General features: G+C 43.8%; 1 protein-coding gene across 3 annotated transcripts in view; it reads left to right on the plus strand.

Annotated features, from left to right (window-relative positions):
* The window catches only part of stxbp6 (syntaxin binding protein 6 (amisyn)), a 79,085-nt gene that overhangs the window by 10,956 nt on the left and 48,034 nt on the right, over positions 1-20,095 (plus strand). For all 3 annotated transcript variants that reach the window (XM_035388898.1, XM_035388892.1, XM_035388882.1), the window contains one exon: positions 3,279-3,467. In XM_035388898.1, coding sequence (XP_035244789.1) covers positions 3,314-3,467 — 154 coding nt within the window. In that variant the 5' untranslated portion in view covers positions 3,279-3,313. The remainder of the gene's footprint in view (positions 1-3,278; positions 3,468-20,095) is intronic.

Genomic DNA, 20,095 nt, shown 5'->3' on the forward strand with positions numbered 1-20,095 from the left:
CAACTGGTAGGGCAAAGAGTACCGAATGCATATATATTACAGTGCAGTAGTTCTCAACTCGGGCCAGAAAGGGCCGGTGTGGGTGCAGGCTTTTGTTCCAACCAAGCAGTTACACACCTGATTCTACTAATCAACCTTTGGAGTCTTTACTAAGGACCTTGATTAGTAGAATCAGGTGTGTAACTGCTTGGTTGGAACAAAAGCCTGCACCCACACCGGCCCTTTCTGGCCCGAGTTGAGAACTACTGCACTGTAATATATATGCATTCGGTACTCTTTGCCCTACCACTTCATGCTTGTGTTGCAGTTGACCTATCACCACTTCAGTTGCTCTTTACTGTAGTCTGTAATGATATAAAGAGAATTAGGAATCACTACTATCAACATCTTCCAACATTGTTGTTGCCAGCACATATCGCATATTGAGATGTTTATCATGTGCCAATATTACTCATTACTGGTTGGTTGATTTGCAGTGAAAACCTTCAAAAGTGTAATTACAATGGAGCATGTTCCAAAGTCAACTCTGTAATGGAAGTTTTTGTCAGTTGTAGGCATTAAGTAACAGAAAATGGAGAAAGCATTTGCTTCCGATGCAAATTTCTGTTTAGCATAGTAGTTGCTCTCTGGCTGAGTCATCGGAGATAATTTTCAGCTGTTCAAGTGTTTCCGTATATAGAGTGGTTAATAACAATATGCACTGAAAGCTTCTGCTCCGACTCAGAGAATTCAGAAAGTTGTGACTCAGAAAGCGTGGTCTTTGTTGGTTCAGTGGTATATCGCTGTTTCCGGCTAGTTTGTTTGTATTTCCGGCCAGCCTGCGCTCCTGAACTGCTCACAGGATGTAGCCTAGTGTTAGTGTGCTGTTTCGTTTGCGTCTTGACCCAGATTGACCCCCTCGGTAAGTATGGACAGCATGTTGTTGAAATGGACTTGAAGGATAAATTGTTCCTTGCTCAGTGTCAACTAACAAATTGATGTTAAGGCCACTGAATCAATTAAGGAAATTGATTTAATGTGTACGTAGGGGAAAAAATACTCAGTGTTTCACTCATTATGTCCTGCTGAGTTTTCAATTGTTTTACTGTAATCTTACAGATTCCGTATTATTTTATTACTGGTGAAGGTTGAAGTGAAGATTGTGACCAGCAAGCTTGAAGAGCTATTACTCTTACTGACCTGACTTTCAGCAGACTGGAGTAATCTGTACATATAAAATTTGTACGACACTTTTATTTCACAGATAGGGTGTTGCCATCAGAAGACAGAACTAGTAGACCTTTACCCTTTTCGAGGAGAAGATGTTTCTTACCCTTTTCAAGGATAGGAAAGGTCTCCTCAATGAGCTTTTTTAAAATCTAGTTTTCTCTACTGGTTTTCTAGTTTTCTCCATGGATCCTTTCTTTGCCTGCAGGAAAAGGTCGAACACATACGGAAAACCAATCAGCCAGCATATGGATTTACAGATAAATTTTCTCCAAGTGGACAACAGTGGTTGACAACACGTGATACTAACAAAACGGATTCTGCCAATGTAATCTTATGACAAATAATGCCTAAATTGGATAAAATCTATGTAATTGTTACATAGAGGCAACACTGAGACAGTGCTTGTAATTTACATAAACACATAGCCTAGGTTTGTGCTGGAAACGCAAGCAAACGCTGCTTATTTTAGGTTTGTGACTGTATACTAAATGCCTGTAGGAGGTAGGAAAACAAATCCCCTTTAAATATGCTGTCACCATGCCCTGTAGGCACTGTATAATGGGGTTTTATATAGGAAACTATATAGGGCAGATTCACATTTTCAATCTGTGGTTGTGGTTTGGGATGAACTGACTTAATTATACTCAGCAATTATGCCCCCATTTTGGAGGTAAGCAATTGCGAGTCTTGAGTGAGGATGCACCTGGCTTGGATAAGTCCTGCTTAGTCGGGAATGTGTGAAATATAAGTTCCTCAAGTCATCTAACCCTTAGACATTCATAACCCTGAAAGAGTCTGTAAATGAATGTGGGGTATGCAAGACAAACTAATCATGTAATTTGCTTCTATTCCACATTGCTTGTGTTTGACGCTCAGGACTTGGAAGTTGGCACATTTAATTGGCCAACTCAAGAATGTACCCAACTTTTCTTGCTCAAGTAGGTGGTGCACAGTGTGCCTGTAGCAGGAGTTTATTTTACCACCGACCTTGTCAAAAATCTGTGATGTGTCGGAGGTAGCTGATGGCCGTGAGGACCTAGAAAAACATGAGTTGTCACACTGCAATTCGCGCTCAAAATAACCGTTGCTGCAGTGAATTTTAGGGGTCTATTTGCCTTATGGTTATAGAGCGATATTTGTTTACAGATAACTGCTTCCTGTCACCATCGGGAGTAAATACGATTACAGCTTACCCCTACTTTAATTTGAAGTCCTATTTAGAACCTTTCCATGTGGAACACTTTTTGAAGTTGTTTTCTAAAATAAAATAGCCCAAGGAATAGCTAATGCGTTGCTTCATGCATCACTTGACAGAATAATTAAACTTCCATGTGCTTTGACTGAAATTAAGTCTTGCCTGTACTTTTGCAAAGAAACTATATTGTTTCATGGTACCAAGTGTTAAAAGGAATACATTTGCATGTGCTTGTATGTAGGCTGAATTTAACCATAGCTGCTCTGAAATATTACGTAAATTTACACTGTCAATATATCAGCAGTTTTCAGTGAATTTGAGTTTGTATTGACACGTCTTAGCAGGTGAGCTTTGGTACAAAGTTGATGTGGTGACGAATGTTGTGGGATGATTCTGTTCAAACCATGATTTAATGATTTCATTGATGTTCAGGACAAAAGAGGAAGGAGATTTATCGTTCCATTTAGTTCCACAGGTCGCTCGGACCGCAAAATGAAATGCTTCTGGGACCGAGTGTAATGTGGCTTATACGACCATGCAGTGCTGCAGCACCCATCAGGGACTGCGGCTTCATTTTGAGTCCAGTAACCTTTTATTTGGGGTCTTGATTCAGCTCATTTTATCGAAAGTCATAGTTTTAAATTGAGACTGTGTGTTAGCGTTAGCTCCTGGGACTCTGCATCTCAACACGGATAAGTCTGTTTGACTTGCGTTGCCTGTGAGATGGTTTCCTCGCGCTCGTTTTGTGCAGTGGACCGTACGGGATTTAATGTGATGTGAAGCTTATGCACCCCCCTCGGGCTGGCTGAGGGGTCCTGAAGAAAAACAGTGCCCTCATCACTCAAAGCACGCTCCTCTGTGCCTCTCTCGACAGATAAGAGCTGACCGTCGCCGCTCTTAGCCCCCAAAATGAGTGCCAAATCCGCCATTATCAAGGAGGTTTTCGCGCCACACGATGAGAAGATGCTGGGTGCCGTGCAGGTCAAGAGGAGAACGAAGAAAAAGATCCCCTTTCTGGCCACCGGGGGCCAGGGGGACTACATGACCTTCATCTGCCTGTCAGGTAATGCCTCACTCTGTCATATCCTGCTCCACCTGCTCTCAGGTACATTACAGCTTCAGTTACCCACTCCACCTGCTCTCAGGTGCACTAGGGCTTCAGTTACCAACTCCACCTGCTCTCAGGTACACTAGGGCTTCAGTTACCAACTCCACCTGCTCTCAGGTACACTAGGGCTTCATTTACCAACTTCACCTGCTCTCAGGTAGACTAGGGCTTCAGTTACCCACTCCACCTGCTCTCAGGTACACTAGGGCTTCATTTACCAACTCCACCTGCTCTCAGGTAGACTAGGGCTTCAGTTACCAACTCCACCTGCTCTCAGGTAGATTAGGGCTTCAGTTACCAACTCCACCTGCTCTCAGGTACACTAGGGCTTCAGTTACCAACTCCACCTGCTCTCAGGTAGACTAGGGCTTCAGTTACCAACTCCACCGGCTCTCAGGTAGACTAGGGCTTCAGTTACCAACTCCACCTGCTCTCAGGTACACTAGGGCTTCAGTAACCAGAATCCACCTGCTCACAGGTATGGTAGAACTGCTATTACCAACTCCACCTGGTCTCAGATACAGTACGGGTGCTGCTACCAACTCAACCCATAATCAGGCAAGATAGGGCATTTGTTTCCTGCTCCACCGACTGTCAGGTAAGGTGCACAGTATGGCATCACAGCGCAACTTCCCTTTTTAATTAAATACTTTCTCCCTTTTTAATTAAACTCATACAAAATGAGCTTTTGAGTAGCTGATCAGATGCTCTCTTGACTGCGTTAATTAAACTGTTCTAATGCCTCTGCTGCAGCTGATTTTAATCTGACACATTGATTTACCTTTTTATTCAAATGTGAAGAATTTCAAGGTCAGACAAAGTACAGGAAATTGTTGAAATAGTCAATTATAAGGTCAGTGTACAACATAGAAGGTGCTGCCATTATGCGTCATTAATTTGGTCTCATTTTTTCCTCAATCTTGTTATTCTTAAATAGGATCTCTTAAATAATTTCTCCAATTTTTTGTGTAAAGGTGTCTTTAAACAGGCCAGACACAAGGGACCAATCTTGCTTGAACCATTTTTAAATATCAGCTTCAATTTATGTACTCTGTCTCTTTTGTACAGGTGGTTTCCATGTGAATAAGTGTGATAAATAGGAAGTCAGTTTTGCGACCGTGTATTTACTTCTTATTGAATTGAAACAGACAGGCACAAATATGGATTTTACAAAGTTTTATCGCAGTTGAAAGCTTAAGCAATGTTCTCAGCTCTTCCTTAATGCATCTGTAAAAGTGATACTCACTTAATGGTGTGCGTGGGTACAAGCTATTGAATAAAACATGGGATTCTTTAAAAGGTGGAAGTTTGCAAACTCGTGGATTGAAGTACACTTTATTCTAGATGTCAGAAATGCATGCATTCAAGCTTGCAGGAGCCTTCAAACGTGTGCCCCCTTTTTCCAAATGAATTGTGTACAAAAGAGTTTCTTTAGCTTTAATGCTCACACATATACCAATGTGACAGAAACATGAAAGCTATAAGGATTGAAAAATTTTAGCTTTTTGTTTCAGTAAAACTTAAAGAAATCAGTCCTCCCACGTTCTCAGTTGAACTTAATGGCTCATGTTATTGACATTATACAATCCCTAACTATGATGTGGTTGCTAATGGTTTGCTTCTATATGTTCTATTGAAGGAATATGAAAAATGGGCTCATTATGAGTTTTATACATACATAAATCTTTTTTTGCTGGGAAAGGATGTTGTTGAAAGCTGTGCAAACGTTTGAAAATAAATGAAATATTTCATTGACTCACCGTCCCACCTCCGCAGATATTCCTTCCCTTCAGCTCTGACTCCGGGGTCACTCTGCAATTTGAGCTCGGGGCCAATGATCATCCAACACAGCTGTAAGACATTAATCCACCAGCCATTCTCTATAGGGACCGAAAAGCGGATTTTTCTTGGAAAGTGTTAAATGATGAACGGTGGTTAAAGTGCATGGGGAGGGACAGCCGGTTAAAAAGGTTGATGTCATATAGAGATCAGTGGCTTGCAGGGTTCACGCTTACGCGTTGTTGGACGTTTTTGAAACACGCGTTGTGATGGTGTGCGAGGCCGGTACCTCTGTGTTTCCTCCTGGCTCTTGCTCACCAAGCTAACGGGATTGATTTTGAACAGGCTGTCTGCGCAGCAGTATTTGAGAAAAAATATCGAACCTGCAGTGTCCTGTGGGGGAGTGGTCTTGCTGTTAATCTTAATAACTGGCAGTGGTTCTTGGTGTGGAAAATTCAAACGGCTCTGAAATATCAGTTGGAGGGGGATTTGCATTAAGCCGGTCCTGCGGTGGGCGGGAAGGCGGTACTGGGGTGGTAAAAGTTCAGCAGCGGGGTCGTTTGGCTGGAGCTGAATGTACTGAGTGTGGCTCCATAGGAATCAGGGGGGAGGGCTAAAGGAGACCCAGGAAGTGGAAAGTATCCTAGTGCACGCTGCATACTGCGTCTTCATTCAAAATTTATGCGGCTTAACTCTGTGCAAGTGGCCTCTCCTACTGTTGTTTTGGGGAAAGTGTGTTTGCGTCTCAATGTATTTCTCGGCCGTATAGATTTACGGATTGGCTGAGCAGATTGGGGTTAATACGAAGTGGCCTCTGAACCTTACCTGGGAAAAGCACAGGCCACTGAACCTGTACGGGGCCTCTATAAGTTAGAGTGAAATATTTATAACAGTTGGGCCCGCGTAGAACTCATAGGACCAGGTGGGCCAGGACTGCCTTGGTGGGCGTCCACAAGATAAATGGGTGGGGCCAGGATATTTTGGTGGCCTTGGTCCACCCTGGCCCACCCATCCCTCCGTGGTCAGGATGCCTTTTGATGTGTCATCGGTGTGGGAACAGCAGACTCTGTGGCCGGTGGGTAAACTCAGCAGTCTTGCGTGATGAGGGGACCACTCGCTCCAGGCCCAGGGTCTGTGGTGTCACCCCGCTGGCCGGGGTTGCCCTACTCGAGGGCTAATACTGGGAGCCCTGCTCGGTCGGCACCGGGGCCGAGGGCTGTGGTCTGAGCTGAAGCTCTTCCAGTGCTTTCCCTGCATCTTCATCTTACTCGTTTTTGCCCAATGAACTATTAATCCTGAGATTAATAAGAGTACACTGCGTCAGAGCCTTATCGGGCTCATTCAAGGAAATAAGAATTTACGAATTATTTTCTGATTCTCTGTCTTAGCTTGATTGTTTAGTTCCACAAGCACTGCCGCAAGTTTACGAAATAGGAGGAAGCGTTTGTGCCCATAGCTCCCCTCTCCGGATGCTGTGGCATGCCCTAGGAGAGAAGTAGGGTCTTGTGGGTCTTGAAGTCTCGGCTGAGGGAATTCCTGCTCTCTTCCTGTGCACGGCGATCCTCTGTCCTGCTTATTTTATTATCTGAGAGTATCTCGGTATTGCATATCCATTACGGGGAAGTTGCTGTGAGAGCATTTTCAGCTTGTTTGTTTTCATCTCATTGAGAATACAAGAGCACTTGCTTTGCTGAATTACTGCAGGCCCAGGGGGGAGGCACTCGGTAACAAGCCACTGATCATCAGATGAAATGATTCGAGTGAAGCCCTGGCTGGGTTCTCTCTCTCTCTCTCTCTCTCTCTCTCTCTCTCTCTGTCTCTCTCTCTCTCTCTCTCCTTTTCATTTTCGAAAGGAGAGCGTTCGTGTGGAAAGTCGTTCCTTGTCCCGCCATTGTGACAGTTGTAAATTCATTGTGAATGATGTAGGCTACGCGGTGGATAAAATAAACAAGCAATACAAAATGGAAACACCACTGTAAATACGGTAGGCTGTAATTGGTCTTGATGAAACTGGCTGCTCTTTCCCCGGCTTCAAATTTATGGTCTACTGCTCCCCTGCTTTCCCTTGCATTTCAAATGAATGGCCGTCCTGGCATTAGTCTGACATCCCCGTCCCGGAATATGTACTTCTACCCACTGTTGCACTTTGCTGGTGATGTACTTTCCGCAGAGTTCCGTGTCGACAGCACCTCAGACACGGTTGCTAAGGAAACATCAGCCAGTTTAGCTGACTTGGTCACAGGAGCTCCTGGCGAACATGTCCCGAAAATCACCCGTCCCTGACGTCTCCTCTCGCCCCCACTTTAGCAGTAATTATAGGCAACCAAGCGTGTCCAGCTTTTTAATACACGACCCTATGCATGCTGGGATGCCATTTGTTCAATTAGTGGATTAACCACACCTGTGTGGTAGCCTGTACTTTGCATATACTTGTTTTCTCTCATTTGCCCTGATGTTAACAATTTTTGTTCACTGCCTGTAGGTGGAAAATACAAACTAATCCAATACTGGGCTGCAAATTAGATATAACATTCACATATAGCATATCACATATCTTTACTTCAGTTCTGAAATGTAATTTCACCTATTCGTTCAATGCAGAACTTGTTTTTCTTCACAATTCTGCCAGTATGTCCAATATTACTTTTTACTTAAACATTACATGTAGGCCACACTGTCAGATTAGACTTTGGATTTGTTTTCTTTAGTTAACACCCATAAATATCGAAGCCCCTATTCGGGATGTTAAGAGTGAATGCCTGACGTTGTTGCTGTCCAAGATTATGTAGCCAGAATTGCAGAAACCTCTTTGGCAAGAATCGCGGGACAGAAATGGAGGATGGCCTGTGAACATGGGGATTAATTCAGTCCATTTAGCTGCCGACTGCTGCCATTACAAACAGTGGAATTTTGAGAAGTGGAAAGAAATGGCGTGGGAGTGGCTTGGTTGGAATCTGGCTAGTGAAGTTGTTTGCTTTCGCCTTATCTGAAGTTCTTTAAAGCTGCAAAGGGGGTGGTGGTGGTGGTGATGGTGATGGTGGTGGTGGTGGTGGTGGTGGTGGTGATGGTGGGCAGGACTGACGTCATTGCGTGAATCCCCGGTCGGGCAGGTGTGCAGCCTCATCCCTGCTTCTGCAGTGGTTTATCATTTTTTCAGCGCCAGTCGTCAGTGTGCTCGCCTTCAGTTTTAAAGTTTTTTTTTTTGGACGTGTAATGGCTACAGTATGCTCAACTGCATTACCGTATTTTACCATATTTGGGCAATGGCCTGTGCGTTGCTTTAATGATTTATTTTTAAATTAGCTAAATATTTGGATCAGCCTCACTCTAACCTGCTGGGAACCCTTGACCCATAAATCACTATGTCTGTGTGTGTGTCTGTGTTTGTGTTTGTTGCTGTGAGAGTGAGTGTTTCTGTTTCTGTGTGTACGCTTTGGCAATAAGTACAAGTGTATTTCATGCCAATAAAGCATTTTGAATTTGAATTTGAATTTGTGAGTGGGAGTGGTGTGGGGGCGGGTGCCGTAAGTATAGTTCTCTTCTCAAAGCTGCTGTCCCCCAGGCTTATTGGACGGTGAAGACACTGGCCTCTTCCAAAGCACACAAGTCCATGGCTTAGGAGCAACAACTGTAGGAAATGAAAAGCAGACTGCTTGGCTAAGGCTGCTTCGGTCAGACGGAGCACTAGCCTCTGATATGTGAATGAATTGACTTAATCAATACAAGCCAGCTAGCACCCTCCCTAAAGCAATGCTGCTCTGGTTATTCTTGCCATTGGTGTTTCTGTGGGTGGAAATCTAATATGGAAACAATCTGTTAAACACTGAAGTCCTGAGAGAGGTTGGTGAATTGATGTTAATATCTTTAATTGGAAGCAATCAAACAAGGCCTAATGACCGATGACTAATGACTGTGCTGTATGGCCTTGAGAGCATTGATTGATGGCACTCTTTGAAAGGTTTTCATTGAATATTTGCACTGTTAATAGTGAAGCATATATGCCCCAGATACCTTATCAAGTCTGACTGTATTCAGTCTGTCTTGAGATGAGTAGCATTCTCCAATAAATATTTGTTTTGAGTTCAATAAAATTGACAAGCCATTATATGAACCTACATCGGATGCTGTCCTGGCCTGCAAGGCATCACAGTTATTTAGAATGACGTTAGAAAATGGCTGTCTTGCTATCCACAAATGTCTAAAATAATACTGTACATGCAAAGATTATTGTGTGTAGGTATCAAATAAAACTAGCTTTGCAATCTATGATTGTATTGTTGCATTTCAAATTTCACTAAGAAATCTGCTTTAAATAGGTTCATCTCATTAACTTTAATTGTGTGCAGTCACACCCAGTCATTTCGGTGAATGAATGAATGAAAACTTGAGTTTAATTAAAACTATGTAAATTAATTTGGACCAATAAGTGCTGACATTTTCCCTTCTGGATGGCTGTGTCTTTCTTTAATTGCTTGCCACTGTAATTTAATCTTCTTGGTGAGCTTCCCACGCTTGATTTTTTCAAATGAAATGCTCTACCTCATTCCACTTTTTGCCTTCAGCTAAATCCACGCCTTTCCTCGGTGCCACACGCAGAATCTGTTCAGCCAGTTAGTGGCCAGTGCGTCCTTTCAAATGTGATCTCAGGCAGCATCTCCTGAAGATGTAAACAGGTTTGTCTGTCTTAATGGCCGTTTCAGTCGGAAGGATTTCAATTAACGTTGGGGCAATGGAGCTGAATTAACAGCATTTATTTTCAGAGAACAGCAGTGTAGTGCCTAACTATTGCCCATTGCGCTTATTTTTTTTCCCTAAATGGCTCATATTTAATATTGAAGTACAGGCTTCGGTGTCAAAGTGCACAATAGATCACTTGCATAAACCAGTTATCAATGTAAATTGTTATGGTTTGGTAAGCAGTGGAGGCGCTTTACATCACCAAAAAGAAAAACTGATAAATTGAACAGAGGACAAATATTTAAGTCAGGATAATAATTATCTGCAGTTCTTCTTGGTTATGGGCTGTTTCTCCATAAACAGGGTTTTATTTATTCATTTCTTTAGATGATAACACAAAAACAAAAAAGACAGTTATGTTGTTTGCTTTTTCTAGTGTTACTACAAATGCAATTAAGATTTCTCTCCCCTCCCCCAGAATCACAGTATTAATCAAAGTAAATTTTTAAAGCTTTTGACAGTGTATTTTACGCAGCTGTTGTTTTAATGAAGTTGGGTGTGCAGCTGTGCTTACTGGTACTTTCTCTTATCAAATAACAATCCTCTGGGTGCAAAGGCTTGTGGTTTGTTGTGCGGATTTAGAGAGCGATTCTCACCAGGGTGGGACAGCCGCTGCTGATGGAATGTGTGTGTGAATTTTATGCAATTTCGTTCCACAGAAAATAGCGATGCTCCATATCTCCAGGCGCTGGATTCCATCCATTCTTGTCTGTAGCAGCAGGATGTGATGTTATATGCGTTGGATGCTGAGCTGTAGTGAATTCATGTTCTCAGTTATTCATGTCAATTCCCTGAGATCCTTATAGGGCTGTGCTATCTGGCTATGCCCCCCCCCCCCCCCCACCCAGAACACCCACACACACGCACACACGTACACACACATCCACACACACACACTTCAGAACAGACCGTAAGAGGGTGCCCTTTTCACCCACTCCTGCCACGGGTGAGTATGAGACCTGTGTAGACTGGGGATACCCATGGACTCCTCTGGAAAGGCAGGGCAGAAAATTGCCCTTTTCCCTCCCCCACGTGCCCTTTCTTTTTTTTTCTTTTTCTTTTTCAAGGAGATCAGGTGTTCCCAACCCTCGAAGATCTGGCGCGTGAGTCACCGGTCACCTGAAGTGTAATGAAAGTCAGGATGAAAGTGTGAAAGTGGGCCTCTCTCCGCCTGTTTACCTGGCGTCGGGTCCCCATCGAGCCTTATTCCGTCTCTCCGGAGTCGGGCAGCTGTTCCTTCCTCCGCAGCGAGTGGGTGAAGAGCTTCTCAAATGAGCTGCAGTTCACCTGACAGATTGCTTCAAAGCCCCTCTCTCTGTGCCATTGAAGCAGCCTCTCCTTCCGAGACCCATTGCAGGCTGGACCGCAGCGCTCTCTGTTCGACTCCTTCCTCCGTTGCAGGCCCTATTGCCCTCCTTGATCTCCATCGCGGGTGGAGAAATCAGTGACATCTGGGGGTCGCTCCCGATCTCTGTCATTATTTTCCTATTTATTTTTTTTAAGGTCTCTCATGTGCTTAGAAGAAGAATTGAAAACCTCGCTCCCCCTCCCTCCCCTCTCCAAGATTCCATTGGCCGGAGGGGACGAGGCCGTGTGAAATTTATTGCCGGTGTTCCTCTCTTTTGCCCCCCCCCCCCCCCCGCCCCTGCTCAGAGCTGTTTTGTGGCTTCTGATTTAGTGTTGCACAATGCCGGTGTGCATTTGCACACGGAGGGAGTTCCCACCCAGCTGTATGGCCACCTCGGCCAGTTTTTGTCTTCGAGCTGTAATTCCACACCGAGCAGTTGGACCAATTCTTCCCACGGGGAACTATTAACACAGGGAAATGCTACCAAGCGGTTCATCACAGAGCACCTTCAGCACAGTTAATTAGGTGGTACCACAGAGAGGAAAAGAGTAACCATGAGCTCCTGTACATAGGAGGAGATGATTTGAACTATTATTGAGTTATGTGTGTCCTTTGTGGTGTACAGGCAGAAGTAGGGGACTCCAGAGAAAGGGCTTGTGGGTATAAATCCTAGGTAGGATAACTGTTATTCTGTACTTGAGCAAGATTCTTTGCTTTATTGCCATAGTAAAAATTAAGCTGTATATATGGGGGGCAGAATGTGTTTTGCATTATGAGGACAGACAGTTTGCAGTTGTGCAACAGACCTTTTTTTTTTTTGGTAGTCTGTGGAAAATCTTCTCTGTTTTTCTGTTATGCAAAGACAAATCACTCCCGGGTCCAATAACTTGTTGTGCCTGTCTAATCAACTTAATAATGCAATGCGTTTTAAAATATGAGAAAAATAAAGTTAATATGTAAAAAGACCCATTAGCTAACTGTTGTTACTATATAGTAACTGTTGTTACTACATGTACTCATGAAATCAGACATTACCCAATAGTGAGGAGATGTTTAGCAGTCGTTCTGGGAAGCGTACTGTCAGACGATAAACTTTACGGGAGGCAAGGGATGTTTAAGCCCGGTGTTTACGTATTGTTTCCAAGAAACAAGTCAATAAACCGAAGCAACCATTCCTTGAACTGATTACATGTATTCTGGAGACAAAAAAGAAGATGTGGTTCTCCTGTTGTAGTGCTGTAGCCCATTTGAGCTTCAGCGAGCGATTAGCAGCGCGTCTGACGAAGCCTGGCGCGTCTCACCGTTGGGGTTTCGGACCTCTGGCTGCTGGCTCTGCTGAGCCGAGCGCTGAGGAGTTTCTGATTGGCTGGAACCCGAGGGCCGGTGATCGATCGGAAGGCGCGGAGACGTTAACGTTGCGCACGTGTGCCGAGCCCGACGGCCGCTGGAGACCCGGACGGAGCGGAATCAAAACGGTGCTATTAAACACATTTGAGTAATGGCATCCGGAAAGATTCCTCCGCGCCGTACCCGAGCGGCTCCGCGAAATGGCGCGTGACGTCCCGCGGAGCGAGAGGGACGCGCCGGCGGCCGCGTGACCGCACTGCGACGAGCTCCGCCCTGCCGTCGTTCTTGTTTCCAGCGCAGAGTTTTTAAGCGCCGACGAGAGGCTGCCTTGGCTGTCGTTCCGCTGCAGCGAAGGACACGCCGTACCTGCCGCAGAACATCTGCGCGCTTTCGGCGTCGAGCGCGGGGAGAGGGAGGCAGCCCCCTCGGAGAGACTCGCGTCTGCATCTTGTAAAAGGCGACCATGCGAATAATTACCTGCGTTCCATACTTGTCAAGCAAAGTGGCATTCAAGACTGAACACGTAATAATAACCTTTACGTGCTGATTTCAGTTTAATCCAAATTGCAAATTGCATTCATTTAGCTTCATTAAATCGTTGGAAAAGGGATACCAAAATATTGGCAAAACAATACCTTTTTCCTACAATTTTTTTGTTGACACCAGGCCTGTGTTTGTTTAAGGAGGATATATTTATGCTTTTTGGCATTGCTTACAGTTTAAAGAAAGGTGACTTCCTCAGAGATGTAGTTCTGATTGATTTATAACGGTCAACGCGTGTGCAGTACAAAAGGCCCTGAACTCAGACGGCTGATGCTGAGCTCCCTATTAAAGGAAACCCACATGGTTCCAACCAGACGCTGCTCGTATTGCAGCCACGTTCACCATCAGTGAACCAGAACACACTGTACACTTCCTCTCTCTGGCCTTATTGCACACATTTACTCCTGGAATGTTAACCCTATGCCGGTGGTAATGATCTGTGTTGTAAAGCATCCAGATCACGCTAATATTGTTTTCGGCACACACCACTCAATGCCCGTGAACAGGGGATTTATCATCAGACTGTTGTGGCTTTGCAGCTGCATGTAATTGCACTTCTTAGCGCACTAGAGCTCTTACACCGCTACGGTTTTCATTTCGCTTCACCGATTTATTTATTTATTTATTATTTCATTTTTTTATTTTTTTATTTTTTAGGTTCTACTTCATTTGCGAGACCTTGGGAGTTGAGTCATTCATTTTGGTTGTGTGTAATAGGATTTTTGTCCAAGTAACCCCTTGGATGATGTATTGCTGCTGGCCCTCCAATCGCCAAACCTCCCTTCTTGGTCTGTCTGGGAACATCTAATTTGGCTATTAGAGGAAGCGCTGCATCGGTCACGGGGATGTATCGACGGAAAGTGACATAACTCCAGCCCTGGTCTGGAGGAGACCCTGCATGTGACATTCCATGGGGAAACAGTCTTTACTAACATGTAGTGTAGGGAATGAAATGGCTGCTTCACAAGCAGGGGAGTAGAGTTGTAATTTAAACGCCGTTCTGCTTTGGCCCGGCCTTCAATCAGACCTTTTCTGACTCAGAGGTAACAAATTCCTGTTTGGTGATTATTAGCAGCTCATGTAAAATAAAGAGGTTGAGTTTTTGTCCAGATATCTGCAAGGTAGCAGTTGGACCTAGTAGTCATTCATTACTTGGTTAAGGTAGCAGTGATGGCAAGGCTGGTCATGATTTTCAGAAGTCTTAGGTCTTATGCCTTGGGTAAAATGGAACTAAGCGATCATCAGAAGTTTTTTCCAGTTTAAAAAATTCTTGCTTTGAAAAAAATCAGTGCAGCAGTTAATAAATACAAACTCAACGTTTATATTGTACCTGTGAAACCGAGAGTACAATACAACAAGGGTATTGGTGAGCTGGTCCCTCTTCATCACCCGGTGGAGTGGAGGTAGAGTTGAAGAATATAATCCCTGAGGGAAGTGAGAGATCGCAGCTTGATCTAAAAGGGACCAGCCTTTATACACAACCATTTCAGAAGCAGTCCAGACCATTTTTATTATACACAGCCAGACACATCTTTCCAAAAACTTGGCTCTTCTTCTGATCACCCCAGGCTATTGAGGGATGTTTTGTTTTTCAAGGAAAATTTAGAGTATACTGCTTCCTTGTAGAATGGATGCCGAGACTGGTTGGTCAGTGTTGTCTGTGCAGAGTAGCCTCTTAACATTCTGTTACTGTAATGCTTAATTGCCCGAGAATAATACCCTGTGTCCCTGAGGGAGACCATGTGACTGTTCAGCTTGGTCCTCATTGCTGCAATTGGCCACTCATATTTTAGAAGTGTCAGAGTGGAATATGATTGGATTCAGAGCATCTTAGCATCTTCCACATGCTCACGCATACTCACACACACACACACACACACACACAGAAACAGAATGTAACTGAGCGAGCTCTGTAAAGCCTTGATTTACTGACCGTGGCCTGGGAGGTGTGGGAGGGCCAAGCGCTGCATAAATAAAATGATTTGCATTGGTTTGGGGGAGGTTATCAATTCACCCCTTACACAGATGGAGTGGGGAGACCAGCAATGCCGGCAAAGAGGTGGACAGCAGGGTTATAAATCAGTCACATTCGTTGCCCCCTCCCCACCACCTGCTTTTCTCTTTTGTCATCTGCTAAGCACCTCCCTCTTGACGGCCTCCTGCTTTTTGGACCAACGATGGGCTGTTCAGATGCATTTTAGGAGAGAGCTGTGGTCCCTGGGCTAGCTCTTGACAGAAAGTCGATGTGGCAATATTCTTATGTCTTCACAAACTGCAAAATCATTTCTTATATAGTCTCAGATCGTGTCATTACCTTGAGCCTGACATTGAAAAGAAATCAAACTTTCTGTCAGAGGATCACTAAAGGGAATTTTTATTATCATTTTTTAATGTAAACATGGTTTTAGAAGGTGGAGATTTTCCTGAAGGAGAGGGTTTTTTTTTGCTTCACTGTCTTTTGCGATACTGCCAAAATCGGATTACATCAGTGTAACTCAAGAGCTAATATTTGCTTACCAAGATTCATCCTGTCTCTTTTGGGAATATAAATACCTGCAGTTTCCCTCTCTGAGCCCGGGAGTTGCTTGTATTAGGGTTGCTAAGCCTAGCTGGGGATGGATCAGTTGTGCTGGGGCCATATTGATCAACTGTTTACGGAATCGTTTGGGCCGTTGTCAAACTGCACATTTGCCTAATACAGTTTTTCTGCTTTGGGTTGTCAAATTCAGACACAGTGCGCTCTCTTGCATTAACCGCCATTTAGCTTTTAGACGGTCTCCTTTTACTGTAAAATATCTGAGAGTCTTAAGAGGTAATTCATGCTCTGTGTGTCAGCAGCTTCTGCTTCCTTGAGGTGTACAGAATTCGGGTTGACCCGTTCTGTGCGGGGCAGTGGGACACTTGACCGATGTGGCCATGACTTTTCAGTCGTCGTCTTAAGAAGTTTTCTACTGAGTCCGGAGCCACCTGCGTTGTGTGGTGTGTGCTAGAGGGGACAAAATGCACACAGGTGCGAAGCCCTATCCTGACCATGTATCACAAGTGTACTGACTGACAGCATGCTGGGCCAAGCAGTGCAAGGAGGAGAAAACCCATGACCCCTCGATTGGAGGATCTGAGGCTTAGGGAGGAGAAAACCCATGACCCCTCGATTGTAGTCCTGCAGACCGTTGCTCTCGGATATGAATTTAAAAAAAATCAGTATATACCAAGAAGAACTAGGAAGGTGGAAGTTGAAAAATTTTGATTCCTGTCAAGCGGTGCTTGATTTGAGAACTCGCATTGTACGTGGTAATCGCTGCCAAACATTCTGGGGGTGTATGCATCCCATCCCTTCTCAGCGCATTCATTAAGGATTAGTTTTTGAAAGGAGATAATTTAGTTAATGCTGTGCATTTATTGCGCCGAATTGTTATTGCCTCCAACTGTGGAAGGCCTGTGCATGATTCTCAGTGCTGCATGAGTGTTAAATGCATAATGTGAAATCCGTCCTAAAGCCCTCAGTGGAGGTAATCCATTTACACAGAGATTCCCTCCGAAGCGTAGTGTGAGGTTGAGGCTTTTGAATGGAGGCGGAGCTTTGACTCAAGTGATGTCATTTCATGTAAATATGACAAATCGGGGAAAAAAAAAGTCAAATGAATCAAGGCATCCGGCTGTCAAGGCCCTGCATAACTATTGGTGAGCCAGGGCACGGATGGGTTAGCTTAACACAAAATCAAGCATTTATTCTTTGAAGGCAGTTGAGCAATGTCAAAGGGAAATGATGGGTGGAAAGTGAAAAGTCTTTTTTTTTTGCATAATATGAGGGATACTCATTTGTATTACTTGCAGGTCACAGTTGGGGAAACTTTGTTCAGGTCCAGTGGGAGAGAAGAGTTCATTCTTTGATGTGTTTTTGAGTTCAGTTTTTCTCAACATACCCACATGAAAGATCCCATTCAGGCTGGGGTGGCATTCTTTGTGCAGCTGACTTCTCTACAACCTTTTTATGATAGAAAAGAAGTATAAAGTGATGCAAACTTATTTTATTATGATTTATTATTATTATCATTATTATTTTATTATTAATAATTCATTTTTCAGCAGTGTTTTGAAATATGAGCTGCAATCAATAATCATAGGTATTTAAATGGAGCATAACTGCATGGCTTATGCTTTAAGCACATAAAGCGCATAAGACACAGCTGCTCGTGCAGTGGAGAAAAGCTATGCACGTAGTGCTCCTGCGTGCTTCATGAATCACGTCTGTTCCCCTCTGCTTGTGAATTATCGAAGATGAATTTGTCACGCACCCCATGTATTGTCATCCACAGCAGTTATGGCTACGCAGTGCTATGCATTAGAAGTATAGGGGAATATTGCATCATGGGATTCTTTTTTTTTTACAGCAGAAAGCCTGGAGGAAAACTGCATCATGTGCCACTTTGATGTCAAACTACAACATGGAATTTGCTATCGCGGTTGAACACGATCATCATTTTTATTGCGGGCTTTGCTTAGCAGGCACTCTGGGAACAGCTTACTTGTCTTCCCTCGGCGGTTTATTAACTGTCGGTCCGCCTGGCTCGCCCGTGGATCCGGTGGGGCTCCCCGGCCCCCCTTCAATCTTCAGGCCCGTAGCCTCGGCCGCAGCCGCGCGCTCAGCTGCTCGGGGCGTGCTCTGCGTTCCTCCGCCGGCGGAGAACACGCCGTTACTGTGCCGCTGACAGTTCCCCGGGACAGCTACAGCAGTGATGAATGAGGTTACGGGGGGGACTTGCCCAGTTAAAATGACCCGGGCTCGAGTATTTTAATAAACTACACGAGATAGATGGTGGCAGAGAAGTAATTAAAGGCGACGGCATCTGATTCGGGCCGCGCGTGCCCAGCTGATGATTTTTATTAGAAACCGTATCGATTGTGAAGTGTTGGCCACGTGTAGATTTGCTGAGCCAGTGGTTGCAGTTTTAGCGCCTTGGGCTACAGATTGAGATTTTTTTTTTTTTTTGTACCGGGGAAGATTCATGTTGTCGAACATGTGACTTGATGGACGGGAAAGGTGCTGATCTGCAGATTGGTATCAAATGAATGTCTGGCAGGAGGCTCTGAATCACCCCGGTTAGTACCCTTTCTGGGCTGAATCAGGCCTTTTACTGCAAGCAAAGTTCAGGCCTCGTGGGAGTAATTCAACAAGTGGGTTTTGAAACTGGATTGAGTTCAGTATTTGTTCACTTTGTGGAGACTTTTACTGTATAATCCAGTTTTTTTTGAGGTGTAATTAATACAATAGTGGACAGCAAATGAACTTGCTGTGTATTTTGGCGAAGAAATTTTAAGAAACTGGGATAAGAAATTGACTTCATATAAAATCCCCTCCTCCTGTTGTTTTACTAAATGAGCATTTTATAGCAGTTCAGTAGCAGCAGTGGCCATCCTTGCCCAAAAGGAGGAGTGGAGGATTTCAGTTCCCATGGAAACCTGAGCTTCAGACACACAAAAGCCCACAAAAGAGCTTTTGGAAAAAAACAGTGTTTATGTTTGGAGCTGAGTTTCGCACCATCGAACATGCACAGCCTATAGAAAGCCCGCAGGCTTAAATATCTCTCCCTTCCTTTCAGAAAAGTTTAGAGAAAATTGAGATACTTCGTAACAATATTTAGATTGAAAGAGGTGTGTTTATTAGAGGGAAATGAAATTGTTGGAAAGGATCTTTGATGGGAATCAGCTCCAGAAGGTTTAACTGTTTACATGTGGCCTATTCCTAGTGAGGCTTGTAAGATTAATTTAAGTGGACTTTCTGTAGCACGTAGTTAAAATCAGGACTTTTTGGACCATCTTTCATACAAGGGCCATATGGTGGGTCAGTTTTATTTTGTCTACACTGGGACAATGTAGAGTTCTGCACAGTTTTGTGTCCCAATTGGGTGCAGTTTAATGTTGTGTTTTCAAGCCATGTCTCATCTAGGTGTTTTGTTTTTTTAAGTTGTTCGTTTGCTTAGTTGTGATGAGATTCCTCCTGGAGGTGTCCTCCTGTTTACTCTGATCATTGCTGGTGTGTTTGCACTGTCTCTAAACCTGGGTTTCTTTTTTTATCATCCAGGCTGGTGCGAAATTTGTGTTTTCTCAGCCCCTGTCTGCCCCTGGGTGGGAAATGTATTCCTGAATGAATTCTAAGCCCATGTCTTTGATCTTTCAAAAGTTGAATTTATTAGTTACTAATTGCCAGCACTTCAGTCATACTAGTCCACTATTATGCTTATCTGGTACTTTTTTCTTGTATGTAGGAATTAGTGACAGTGGCTAGGAAAGAAAGCCACAGAACATTAATAATTTATCCTTACTTATGCACGGACTGTACTGTCCCTTGACCTCTTATACGGTACCTCCATTCTGTTGAGAATGTAGATGGTAGCTGAATATAAATTGGCAGTTAGGAATTGGATGCAATATTGTTAAAACAGTACTGTTCATGTTTGCATTCAGTAAAGCCTCTTAGTTAGTTTTAACATATTCTGTATGACCCGTTTCTCTTCCTCTCTAACCCTTAAAAGTGCAGTAATGATTGTCTAGTGATGCATTTCGGTGCTCTTAGTATAATTGACAGATTTTGCTCATCCATATTTTTCTTCCTAGATATGTTAGTTTTCATTTCTCAACCAGAATCCCCCGCATTGTAAATTATTCAATGCACTCTCGTGTCTAATGTCTTATGTTTGACATAGTATGATGTCCTCTACCTTCATAAATTCACTTAGCATGCACCTTGATTTTTCCTATACAGGACTTGCACCACTTATGGAATGGCCTAATGTGTTTATCCCTGAAATGACAGAGTGATGGCATGCAG

This window comes from Anguilla anguilla, chromosome 1, assembly GCF_013347855.1.
Source record: "Anguilla anguilla isolate fAngAng1 chromosome 1, fAngAng1.pri, whole genome shotgun sequence".
In the NCBI taxonomy this organism is placed as follows: Eukaryota; Metazoa; Chordata; class Actinopteri; order Anguilliformes; family Anguillidae; genus Anguilla; species Anguilla anguilla.